Source organism: Notolabrus celidotus, chromosome 12, assembly GCF_009762535.1.
Source record: "Notolabrus celidotus isolate fNotCel1 chromosome 12, fNotCel1.pri, whole genome shotgun sequence".
NCBI classification, from domain to species: Eukaryota; Metazoa; Chordata; class Actinopteri; order Labriformes; family Labridae; genus Notolabrus; species Notolabrus celidotus.
The window spans coordinates 7,109,119-7,121,848 of record NC_048283.1 but is presented as its reverse complement, the minus strand read 5'-3'; the positions used below and the strand labels follow the sequence as shown (position 1 = coordinate 7,121,848).

The following is a 12,730-nucleotide window of genomic DNA, read 5'->3' as shown; positions in this document are numbered from 1 at the left end:
GATTGAGCTTTTATTGCTGCAGTTTGAGTCTTTGTGTTGTACTACAACCATGCTGTCAGGCGTGGCTTCTGTCGAGGACATCTTGGGGAGTCTGTGCGCGAAACGAACGGCGCGGTTCTTTGTTCACCGGGCTGCTGCTGCAAAACCCTCGTGTGTGTGTGTGTGTGTGTGTGTATATATGTGTGTGTGTTTTAACGGGAAATGTGCGAGGGCTTTTCTGATGTTCCCCCGCTGCATAGGGTCTGCAACGCCTGTCTGACAACTCCCTTTCTCTTCTCCTCCTCGTATACAGCCCCCCCTCCGCCCCCCTCTTCCAGACACTCTTTCCCTCCTATACATAACATCCTCATGCGCAACGGCGCCGGAGACAACAACGCGGTGACCTGCCGCAAAGCACGGCTCCATGGAAGGTGGGCGGACCCCCCTCTCCAAAATATCACAACTCATTTACTCTCAAATAAAATCCTGCCACAAAGTCCACGATCCCCCCCTCATTATATACACGATCTGCTTGTTTTTATCTCTAAACGGTGAAGTTGACATCATCCTTTCAGCAGCAGTGGATGACCATGTGCGCACTGTACTTGCACCTTTTGATACGCAACTGTTTACATCCTGGATGGCTGATCTTACATAAGTCGCAGAACTGCGGGGTTTTCAGTTCTGCAGCTCCGCAGCTCTGACCGAGTAGTGTGGTGTAGAGGAACTGAACGATGAGGTCTTCTTTTCTATAGGTGGACTGAAGGGAAAGCTGGATTTGAGATGCCACGGGCTCGGGAACCTGAGACGGAATGGTACAACGGGAGGGCGGCTCGTTTTGTCTCGGCGAGGAGGAGAGCTGTGTAAACCAGACTGGGTGGAGCAAACACATCGCCCGCCCCATCTATCGTGCAGACGGCCTTGTGTCCCGTTTGCCTGGAGCTCGGAGAGAGACTACTGTACTGAAAGTCTGGCGGATAGAGAGAGAGGGGGGCCGGTCTATGGGAGGGACTAGCGCAAAGGGGGGAATTGGAAGGAGGAGGGGGCGAGGAGGAGGCGGCACGGGTGCTGTTTCTCCAGTCTCTTTCCCCTGTCTTTGTCTCACACACTCTTTTGTTAGCCATGCCTAGCCTGCTGGTTCTAGCAGGGATGATGGAGAAAAATGGGGGCTACGGCGGGGATCTGGCCGGCTCCGGCTTCGGAAGCGAAGGTCTCCTTGTGCCGCCCGATGAGGAGGAAGACGACTCCCGTGCCCTCAGGGTCGCGCTGGGCCAGTTGTCTCTACTGGGGCTCGGGGAAGGCGAGGACGGCGGCGGAGCCCCAACAACAGGAGTACAGGATCGGAGCAACAATAACAACAACCACCACAACCACACGAACAGCGTCGGAGGCAGCGGGGACACGGCGATTCTGCAAGGGAAGAGCAAGTTGTGCGCCCTGTACGAGAGCTCCTCAAGTGAGACGAAAGGACGAGGCTGCAACATAACAGAATGCGTCCCAGTGCCCAGCTCTGAACATGTGGCCGAAATAGTGGGGAGACAAGGTAAACCGCTGGCTTGCAAATTATTATTCCCTCCCATCAAACTTGTGCTTTTATCCCGCAAACAGTGCTGCAGTATCCCCGCCGTGGGTTCCTGTGCGCTTTGTTTTTTGGTTCTCTAACTGTTACCTGGTGTTATTTGACAAAGAAAAGGGAGTGGTGTGTGTGTGTGTGCTCGCGTGTTTTTTGTACTCCCCCGAGACATCAGCCTCCCACTTTTTCTGCTCCAATGTTGCAAGTTCTCGTGTACTCATCATCACAGGGCTCGTGCATTAAACAAGTCGTTCTCTGCTGCTTTGTGTTTATTTTGCTTTTTGAGTGAATTTGTGCACTAGAGGCACGAGAGAGACCCGATCCCTACTGGGCGAATTATTCTACATCCACGCCATCAATGTCAGCGCACAGACACACACTGGAGCACGGAGAGCACTTGCTTCCTTTGTCGTCTGAGACGCGCCAGACTGTTCAAAAAAGGCAACGTGCGGCTGGCGAGGAGAGGAATGTCTTTCACTTTGAATTGATTGCTAGGAAAATACCCCAAATGTGCACATTTTGGGTCCCAGTGGTGGGAGATGTTTTTCCTCCTTCCCCAAAATTTATTCAGCTCGTTGTTTATGTTGCGCACTGCCCCAGTGACACAATTGGACAAAAGAGCCAGCGTGGTCCACTTGTTTTATTTTTTTTTCTCCCAAATGAGGAAGTTGGAAAGTTCTATCCCACTCACATTACACCTACTGCTCGTTTTTCTTACAGTTTGAGGGGATTTATTGAACAAAGAGCTGAAGTTGAATGACGGCAGCTGTCAAACAAAGGTGTGAAAGTGGGGGATAAGGGGAGGGGCGCATTAAGACAGTGTTGCTGCTTGCCACACGGGATGGCCTTAAAGGGTGACTCAGCTAGAAGTTGCACCAGAAGGAGGGAATCCTTTTTGTTTGAACAGAATATTTACTGTTTGTGATTATTTGCCTTTCTAAGGTGATCTCTCTGTCTTGTTCAAGTTCCATAGCTGTGCACTAAACAGCTTTGAAAAAAGCTTGAAGTTGTTCTGAAACAGGCTACCCAGATGATGATGTTTTTTGTCTTCTTTCGCATGTTGGTGGTGAAAATGTGACTGCCTATTGTTAGCTGTTGTGATGAACCCATGGGTGAGAGGGGCAGAGAAAACAAGGACAAGGAGGGAAGGGCAGTATAGCATCTAAAAAGCTGAATGGGAGTCACGCCTTGGAGCTCAGCACAAGGGGCTCCTCATGAGCCCCACTCCACTGCACACTCTCAATGCCACATGGTTGTGTGTCAGGAGAGAGGGAGGAATGGGCGGGTGAACTGAAAGGAGTACAAAGACTGCAGGGTGGGTGAGGTAGCATAAGCAAAATCCAGATTTTTGCCACAAAAACAAACAGGTATTGAAAAATGTCAAAGCGGTTTCAATCAGAGGAGTTAAATGCCTTCTTTCGTTGGTGATGTGGTTTCAGTTTTTGCTGCCAAGTGCCCCTTGTCTCCCATTGCGGCTCCTGTTCTTTTACTCTGAAGTGTAAGTTTTGAATTTTAATGGGGTAACCGAAGACAGCCGGAGGGTGGATCCAGTGAGTACAAGTGCAGCGAGAGGGCCCTTTTGCCTTGACCACGAAGAAGTGCTGATTTGGGGGGATTTGAGTCGAGCTGCTTTTGATTCAGGCCCCTTCGTTAGGATGGCAATGCGTACACACCCCCTTCTCCTCAGCACCGCGCATCACAGTCCGCCTGGTGGTTGTGGCAAACGGAGCATCCTGTCATAAAGAAAAGGGTTGGATATGATTGTTTTCTCCTCTCAGAGTCACAGGCGTTGGTTTCGAGGAGGCTCCTGTACCTTTCTGTGAAGCTCTCTGGATTTGCTTTGAATCACAAGCACCTCTTCCGCCACATTTTACCAGCAGAAAATAAATTTGTCCCTTGTGACCCTAATTTCTGGTTGCGATTAATTAATCTGTCCCTGTTTTGTTAACAGATAATTCTTTAATTGAGCCATAAATTTGGATTAATTGAAAGGTGCAAGGTAGTCCCAGTAAGGATATTTGGCAATTGCTCTTTGATCCCCCGTGGCATAGACAGGTCTATTAGCCTAATACCAGGCAATGGTCACAATGGGCATGTTCAATTTTGGGTATGAGCAATTTTAAACCTTCAGTCCCACTATCCTTCTGGTCCTGGAGAGGTAAGTGTTCCCGAACAAAGTGGGCCTATTTGGTAGCATTAGAGCGACATTCCCCTTCAACTTAAGGTGTCTTTTAAAGCTTTTGATACCTGCTACTGTGATTTTCAGATAGCTAATGCGATGATATGCTGCTTGGTTCGAAGCAACCTGAGTGTGGTAAGATGAGCTCATACTTGCTCACTGGATGGATGCCTGATCATTCTTCCTTGTCCAAAGAGACTGACCGGCCTCTTTAAGAAGTGGCTGCGATGAGAAAGCATATTACAATCAATAATTGTGGAAGTCTTAATGAGGAAGCTGCCTGAGTTTCTGAATGAAAACTGACCCAAGGAATGCCTGATGCTTCAAGGGGGTGTTATAAAAACAGAATGGCTCTGTCCTTTCTTTTGATGTTCTTCTTGACCTCAAATCTAGCTGAAAATCCTCGGGAGTATTGCCTGATTTACCGGATGTCCTGTGATGAAGTAACATTTACTTGTGCTCTCTTCACAATGAGGCTCTTCCTTAAAAGCACTCCATGAAGTAAACTAGTACAAACTGATCATAACATCATGACAAATGCAAAACCATAAAACGGCCCAAAAAATAAAGCACATGTGGGTTGATTGTATGGTCCCGTAAGTTCAAGGAGAGGTCAGACAGTGATTGCTCACCAGCATCGAGTGAATGTATTGCATCTGTTGTGGCTCATAAAGCATGAAAAACAGACATGCACACCCTGCCAATACCTCTGCATCATCCATGTATCCTTCAGTGAGATAAGTGTACCTTATTTAGAGCTAATAAATAGGTTTACTGAATAAGTCCTCTAATGCGGTGGTCCTGGAAACCTCATAAATCATGGCAATTATTGCATGTATCCTTTGCTGGAGGAAACCTGCAGCATTAATCTGAACTTAGGCTGAACAAAGGAGAGTTAGAGATTTCTGTGAGCTCAGGATGATGACACTTGTAGCTGTTTCACTCTATTTGTGATACACGAGATTCCACTGATCATATTTACTTATTTTGAAATGTTTGTTTGGTGTCTCTGCAGGTTGCAAGATCAAAGCCTTGCGGGCGAAGACCAACACCTACATCAAAACCCCTGTTAGAGGAGAGGAGCCGGTGTTCTTAATCACTGGCCGGAAGGAGGATGTTGCACTGGCCCGCCGTGAAATCATCTCTGCTGCAGAGCACTTCTCCATGCTTCGAGCATCCCGCAACAAGCTAGGAGTGTCCTTTAGCGGCTCTCCGCCCACACCTTTGCCTGGTCAGACTACCATTCAGGTGAGAGTGCCATACCGTGTTGTGGGGCTGGTCGTGGGGCCTAAAGGCTCCACCATCAAACGCATCCAGCAGCAAACCTGTACTTACATCGTCACCCCTAGTCGAGACCGCGACCCCGTCTTTGAGATCACGGGGTCACCAAGCAATGCTGAGCGGGCCCGCGAGGAGATAGAAGCACACATCGCCTTCCGAACAGGAGGCCTGCACGACCACAATAATGAGAACGACTGTTTGGGGCCAAATGGTGGAAGCAGCCCAGCGGGCAGCAGTGGTGGTCTGGAGAGCCGACTACAGCAGGTGTGGGGGCTGCAGGGGGGCCAGCGCAAGCCCCTCACTAGCAGCTACCGCCAGAACTTCTCAGATACCATGGTTGGAGGGGGAGGGGGAGGAGGTGAGGGAGGGGGAATCTACACCAAGAGCAACTTCTCCAGCTCTGGAGAGAAGCCTTGCTCTTATTTTGGATCGGATGGTACACAGAGCTGGGGCGACCCTGACTACCCCAAACAGGTGGCCTTCTATGCCCAGCAGCGCTCCAAGAGCTTTGGAGGCCTCCCGCTCCCCCTGACCAGACTCTCCCCTGGCTTACCCGAGTCCTGTGGAGGTGGAGGAACCAACAACTCTTCAGTCACCAGCATTGTGCCCGTATCCGGTTCACCTCATGCCCAAGCCCGCCGTGCCCACAGTGAGCCCACCTCAGCCGGCGAGGGCTTCCCAGGCCGTCTGCCAGTGCCGGACTCACCGCCGGCCACTGTGCGGGACTGCATGACCTGCTTTGAAAGCAAAGTGACGGCTGCCTTGGTGCCCTGTGGCCATAACCTCTTCTGCATGGAGTGTGCCATCCGAATCTGTGAGCTCAACCACCCGGAGTGCCCAGTGTGCCACACCCAGGTCACACAGGCCATCCGAATATTCTCTTAAGGAACCACATCGGTTTTTATCATTCGTTTTGTCAGTGTTTGTTCAATAATTATTTCCTGTTATTCTGATTATTATTATAATACACATTTTTGTTTTTCAGAAAATTTAAAAACAATCAAGCAGATATTTTAGAAGGCACTGCTTGCTTTACTAAAAAGTATAAGAAATATTTTTAAGTTTTTCTTTTATATATATATATGCATATATATTTTATAAAAGTTTTGTTTATAAGAGAAGTATAGTACCTTGCATTTTCAGTTTTTTGGACTGCTGCTGTTTTTCATTCATGAATCACAGTGTAGGCAGAGGTAGACAGTAATGTGAACATTTTATTATTCAAATTTTTATTTTACCATGAAGTGGGTTTATATGGAAGGAAAGAAGATGATTGTTGAGGTACCCAATCTGCACCTGACTGACCTAGAGAGTCAATGTTGTTATTAGAAGAAAAAACAACTAGAATATTCATTGCACCTTACAATCATCTTGATCTAAAATAGGATTTCAATCAAACCTTGAAATTTTGGGAGCCGATGCGAAGGTGAATTCAGCCTTTTCAGATTTACTGTGATTGTGATTTTGATATAATTGGTCCAGGACAGATATTTTATCACAATGAAAATGTGAATAGATTGGTGGTAACCTTGTAACCCTGACTAAGAACAAAAGATGGCCCTTTTTTCAGTCTTATACCTTAGAGTCTTATGAAACAAATGAATCCTAAAAGGGATAGGACACTACATCATTTATTAAAGTATTGCTACACTCATAATTGGAAACAAATCTTTAGAGATAGGCAAAAGTTGTGTATTAGTGAAATCGTTTTTCCAGTAGCCATTGATTACACTTTGGTCACTGCAGTTTGTTGAAAAGATTTAGTAACGCTTGCTCCTCGTGGCACTTGAAAAGCATGTGGTTCCTCGGTTGGCTTAAAGCACTGATTTAATTTGTGAGGCCGAAAGCCTTGGAATTCTTCCAGTTGGCTAGTTCTCGATATCCGTCTCCCCAATGGACTTGTTTCAAAGCCACCTTAGCCGCGCTTTATTGTCTCGTGTGGTCATTTGGCCACATTCTCTGAACAATATAGGACAAAGAAAGAGCTCTAGTCAACAGGCATTTCTCTGAGGTGTGCACTGTAAATACAGAGGAGAATTAGTACGTGGACAGAAGCCGAGTAAAACTGTAAATTGTTTCCTGAATCAGCAGCCGACTCACTAAAACAGTTGACAATGTAAAATACAGAGTCCCACACCAGTAATCCTTACTCCCCAATAGTAACAGCATTATGTGTGAGCTCCGAGGGGCCAGCTGTCTCCCCTGTAATTAGCAAATCTGTACAGGAGCAGGTGTTTCATGGCACACTGTGGCTGTGACCCCAAGTTGGAGCTCCGGCCTAGCCCCCTTTCTTTCTCTCTTTTCTGTGGCTTTTATGTCTCCCCCTGCTTACAGTTCGATCGTTTGGTTTCGAAGGCCTCTCTGAGTGGGGCGTATTGTCTTGGCCCGCTAGCGGCGTGGGCTGCGGAGTGCTCGGACACGGCCTGGATCTACTCATTCATAATTAGGCAAATGGGTTGGTCCAGGTGCGGACCGTGTGGGGACTCTGGAGCTGTATGAGGAGTAGGACAGGGTCCTGCAGCGAGCCCCTTTCAGCCCCACCCCACTGTTACAAGCACAGAGGGGGCTGGATGCAGCTGGGCGTATAGGACCCCCTCCTTCCTCTCCCTCTTGCCCCTTCCTCCCCCCTTTTTCCTCTCCTTTTCTGCCGTTCTGAGCTATCCCTACTGGGGAGCGGGGCCTCTTTTGTCCCAGAACACACACACATACGAAATTTGAAAGACAGTAGCTGAATTTGGCAGTGCCTGTGAAATAGGGAGAGGATTTGAGCAAAATAAATTATCTACAGTTATCAGAAGGTCACCAGCTACCTGTTCTCAGTATTAACAGCAGAAATGTGATGCCCTCACATTGTAAATGATAAAAATGTGCATGTTCACCTACAAAACAAAGATTGCGTGATCTCATCACACAGGGGGCGGTATTAACCCCCCCCTACTCCAGCTCCCACATGCACCGCCCTGAAATCAGGAAGGGGTCGTTTTTTGTGTGACAGCGCCAATGCAGATCATGTCAGCTCGCCACTGTATGGGACATCCTGCAGCTGCCCCTTCACTGTGGACACCAGGGCTTCAGCCAATGGCAGCCCCCCTCTGGCTTTGAGCTTTGAGAATGAAATCAGACAATTGTAATTGACAGGAAAGCAGAGGAAACGCCCCATTTAACCAGCACTCATGCTGAATCAAATTACACACCCTCTGCGTCTGCCTTAGCCCCAGCCTGGGGATTTCAGAGGGCTAGAGGAGAGCGGATGGGGGTAGGGATTAAAGCTGTTGAATGATAGGGGGGGATTCATTTGGGCTGTAAGAAGAGAGAAGGAGGCTCGAAAAAAAAAAACTTCCAGATCTTGCGTTTTTATTGGTCATTCAAGTCTTGCTCAGAGTTTTGAGTAGTTGTCACATGAGAGCTGGTGTCGGCGATTCAGCAGGCCTTTCTTTTGTTGTACTGGAGAACAATTCAACTCGGCTTCTGTCTCAAAAAGGAATTAACATTTACAAATTGTGTTTTCTAGCACACAAAGGGCCCTTCTTTATTTTATTTTATTTTGAAAAAGCAGACCACTCACATTACGTGAGGACTGCAGGGAAAGCACTGTACTTATAAAAAGTACCCTGAGATCTATCAGATATAGGAATAAAGAATAGTTATGGTTTTATGGATGGAAAAATTGCACAGTGGTTTGGCTTAAGCTTTCAATGTCAAATTCAAGGCAGTATGACACTGTTCTTTGAACTTAGTATTTTTGTTATTTTGTTTTCTGCCTTAATATTTTTTATTCAAATATTGCCATTGCTTTGGCACACAAGGTAGCAACTTTGGCCTTTGATAGTATCGCCCCGTAGTAAAACTTTTTAAAGTACTTATTTTTGGAGAAACGAATGTGAATCAAACTTCTTGGGTGGGTTTTAGCGGGATTCAGGAAATTAGGCTCTTAAAACACTTTACTTAAAAAATAAAGTAGAGCACCTTATTACAAAACATGCGCAATTGATTAAAACCAAACCGACCACTGATGGTGAATACATTTCATAGAATTTGAAAGAAATGCACATAAGGATTCCCTATCATTTTTTTGTATTATGGTGGTTCTTGTTCTTCTTAATACTTCAGTAGTAGTAGTGGTAATTGGGAGGCCTCTCGTCCATTTGGTCAATGCTGATGACTTGGTGGAGTTTTGCACTGGTTTAATGAAGAGAGGGCTTTTTGGAGATTCTCCCTGTTTAGACGCTGTATAAGTTAATGAGTATTGTACTTTATGGGAAAGCACTCTGAGCATCTATGTAAATACAGTATGTGTATCGGTGATGAACATCCAGACAAAGGCCAGCTTAAAGTGAGGTTCTGATTATTTTTCAAAGCTGAAGGTGTCATTGTCAATGTTTTAGCATATGGAATTCAAGATGTTGAGTTTTAGGGAGAGTAAATCTTTTATATATGCGCCCCATCATCTTTTTGACTATAATAGTACGTTGTATATTAGATAGATCCATACATTTAAGAAATATTATTTAAACTGATTAACTTAGTATGTCATCCAAATAGAGATAATAAATTAACCAGACACTACTATAAACTGTAATAATGAATATCCTTTATGAAGCAGCTGATGTATAAATCCAAGCTCAAGTAAAAACTCAAATGAAGTATGTGTAATAACCTACCCCTGATGAATAATCAGTCTCTATGTATATTAGGATTAAAGCAATAATAGGACTATACTGGGATAGTAAACAGAGGAGGTCTGCTTAGTCAGTTCTTTAAGTAATATTCTATTCAGAAATTGACCTTGACTATTAGGATGCTGTTGCGTCTGTCTCACATCTTCTAAAAGTTCATTACGGATTCATGCCAGTGAAGAAACAGAGATAATGAATAAGTAACCGTTTCAGGAAAACTAATTGTTCTTGTTGTGTTCATCATCAGGGTCATTTAGTGAACTGATTGCTTACTTTTTTTAAAAATTCTCAATCAGAACAAAGGGCAGGTCGAGACAAACTTAAGGATCTTTTTTTCCTGAGTAGCACTGAAAGTATGAAACTGCAAATTTCTGTGACTAAGAGGCACTGCGCTGTAAAAGTGTTCCCTTGAGTGTAAATAAGCAACAGGACCGTAGTGTTAGCCCGGGGGTCTGTCCTCTTGTCCTCTTTGTTAACAGGCGGGACAGGAGGACTTTACTTATGATAGACTGATGTCTTGAAGGTCAGAAACGTACACAGCAGGGAGAGACAGAGGGTAGGGAACATGACTTGATGTACTGTACCAGCTATACTTTGACTGCAGTCATGTAGTGACTATTCTTCTTCATTAAGTTACAGACAGAGGCAGGTGTGTTACTTATTGCATATCTTAAGAGGATTTCTGTTTACATAGTAATCACACGTTTCTGATTTCATGGCTCTATTTGCACCTACTTTTTCATCTGTAATGTCGTTGAAAGAAAAAGGTCACACATAGCCAAAGAACAAAGTGAAAAAGGAGAGGACATGGGCTACAAACACTCAAGTTAACTTATTTTTGCATCAAAATCTGCTTGGTTTGAAGTTTATTAAATCAGGATTATTAAGGAATAATCTCGTAGCTAGAATAACTCTGTTTACCCAAAAGTCTTGGAGGCCAATCAGTTGATATCTGTGAAATGAAGGCATATCATGTTTCAGTGTTATAAGATTAGTTTAATACTGCAGGGGCGCCGGTAACAGACTTACTTCTCCCCAAAGAGATCAGCAAAAGCACATCCTGGAACTTTCACAGCTCTTTGAGTGATTTTCTATTGTCCTGGTGAGGTTGTTTGGGGAAGAAAATAGTCCAGGGTGGGTCTTAATCTCTTTGTAAAACTTGACTGATGTTGAGGAGTTGAGATTAAAAGGGACTGTCCAAGTGATTTGATCAAATAGACAGTGAGGAAACTGTTCACAATGACAAGCCAGTGAAAATTCAGGCCGAATTTCCCAATTTTTAAAGACCGTCGCAGTAAACTGTGAGGGTTTTCTTGTAGATGTAAACAAGGTCAGTGTGATAGTGAAAAAAGCAACACTGTGGTTTTTTAGTTAATATCATTTAGAGAGCCATTAACTGTATCCTTAAGTTTAACTGCATGTAAGTAAAGTATAGTACAGTAGGTAAGATTTATCAGAAAAAAGTTAAGATCGCATAAAGAATTCATCAGCGTGAAACCTAAAGTGTATAAAAAGCTTTAAGACCTTAAAGTGAACATCGGTCGAAAACATATATTTACCGTGTAGTTTAACTAATTGATACATAAAGTTTAATTATGATTCTTAAGAATATGCTAAGGTGTAAGTTTCATTTGTCCAACTCACCCAGTATGAGATACTTTTTAATTCAGTGGAGCGACAAAGGGGTGGGGTGACTCACAGTGACATTTGATTCGTTAAGTTCTTGTTAGTATTATTTACAATATTGTATTAAGCTTACTATTATAGTAATGGTAGAAACTGTTGATGTTTTTCTTCTCTTGATATGAAAAGGTCTTTATGCATTTATGTAGAATCCCTTTTAAGGAGTGATAGGAAATCCTTATTTTCAATGGATGCACTTAAGCAATTGTACCAACCTGTCTAAATCACACATTGAGCAAGTAACGCATTTGAATGTAAAAAAAAGACCACTCAACTCGATGCACTCCTTATGCTTATTGTTTTGTCAATTTACAAGTGAGCTTTAAGTTTTCTTTTTCTTTTTGGTTTTTTTTTACGAAAGAATTTGCGACAGGTTTTCAACTTAGACTATATTTGAGTTCTTCCACATACATTTATAGAAAGTAACTTAAAATGAATAAAAAAAAAAAACATATTACAATTTCTCAAATCTATTTTGCTAACATGGGTTATTATTTCATAGAAAGCAGAGGAAAAAAAAAAGTCAGTATCTGGATGTTATTTATGAAAAGTAAAAAAAAAAAAATGAAGCAACATATTTATGAGTAACCTCAAGACATTTTGTTTTTTAATTAAAATTACAAGAAGTTAATATATTTCTAAACACAGGGAAGTCAGTTTCTACTAATAAGTAAAATGAGAAAAGAAGTTTAGAAGTTTTATTTATGAAAGTTATGGGTGCTCGTCTTTTCCACGTACGTTCATGGTAATGAAGTAAATGGAACGAGAGCTTCCTATGGCTGAAATTTTAACTTCAGACATGCACTACTACATCGTTTGTGCAGTCACAATGGAATAATGACAGAAAATAATATAATATTTTTAGAATTTGGAGATATTTTAGTCACAGAGCATCAATTTTGTGCCTCAATTATATATTTTTCCTGCATCAGCATTCTTTGTGTAGTGCTGCTTGCTGTTACCCTTTCCCCCCTTCAACTAACCCCATGTTACTGACTGAAACACATTACTCATTTCCTCTGTAATCTAAACTCGCTTTTACTTATCAAACCTATAAAACATGTTACGACTGCAACGCTTGGAATGAATGAGGCAGCTGTGACCCTTCCGCCAATAGGGCCACACATAACTTGTACACACTTTCATTCATACATTTTCTACATCTACTACTCAGACAGTTTGTGATCACTAGCGACAGAGCATAATCAGCCTAAAGGCAGCCTTTATAAGACTTTCCCTAATGTCATAATTAGGTGAATTGTGAAAAATTGAGTGGAGGTATCTCGGAGAGGACAACAGCGCACTGTGTAGTAGATCTATGTAACTAGATGCACACATATACACACACAACAGATTCAT

At 43.6% G+C, this 12,730-nt stretch overlaps 1 protein-coding gene across 1 annotated transcript; it reads left to right on the top strand.

The window, feature by feature from the left end:
- The first annotated feature begins 1,018 nt into the window (after nt 1–1,018).
- Nucleotides 1,019–11,848, top strand: mex3a (mex-3 RNA binding family member A). The gene is made up of 2 exons (XM_034697175.1): nt 1,019–1,522; nt 4,747–11,848. Exons 1-2 carry the CDS (start codon nt 1,102–1,104, stop codon nt 5,895–5,897), a joined length of 1,572 nt encoding a protein of 523 aa, XP_034553066.1. The 5' UTR covers nt 1,019–1,101; the 3' UTR covers nt 5,898–11,848.
- Nucleotides 11,849–12,730: the final 882 nt, after the last annotated feature.

Bases quoted from the DNA above. Each gene is read 5' to 3' on its own strand.
- mex3a (XM_034697175.1), top strand. From the start codon at position 1,102: ATGCCTAGCCTGCTGGTTCTAGCAGGGATGATGGAGAAAAATGGGGGC. The intron at 1,523-4,746 runs GTAAACCGCTGG...GTGTCTCTGCAG, and splicing joins CGAAATAGTGGGGAGACAAG to GTTGCAAGATCAAAGCCTTG.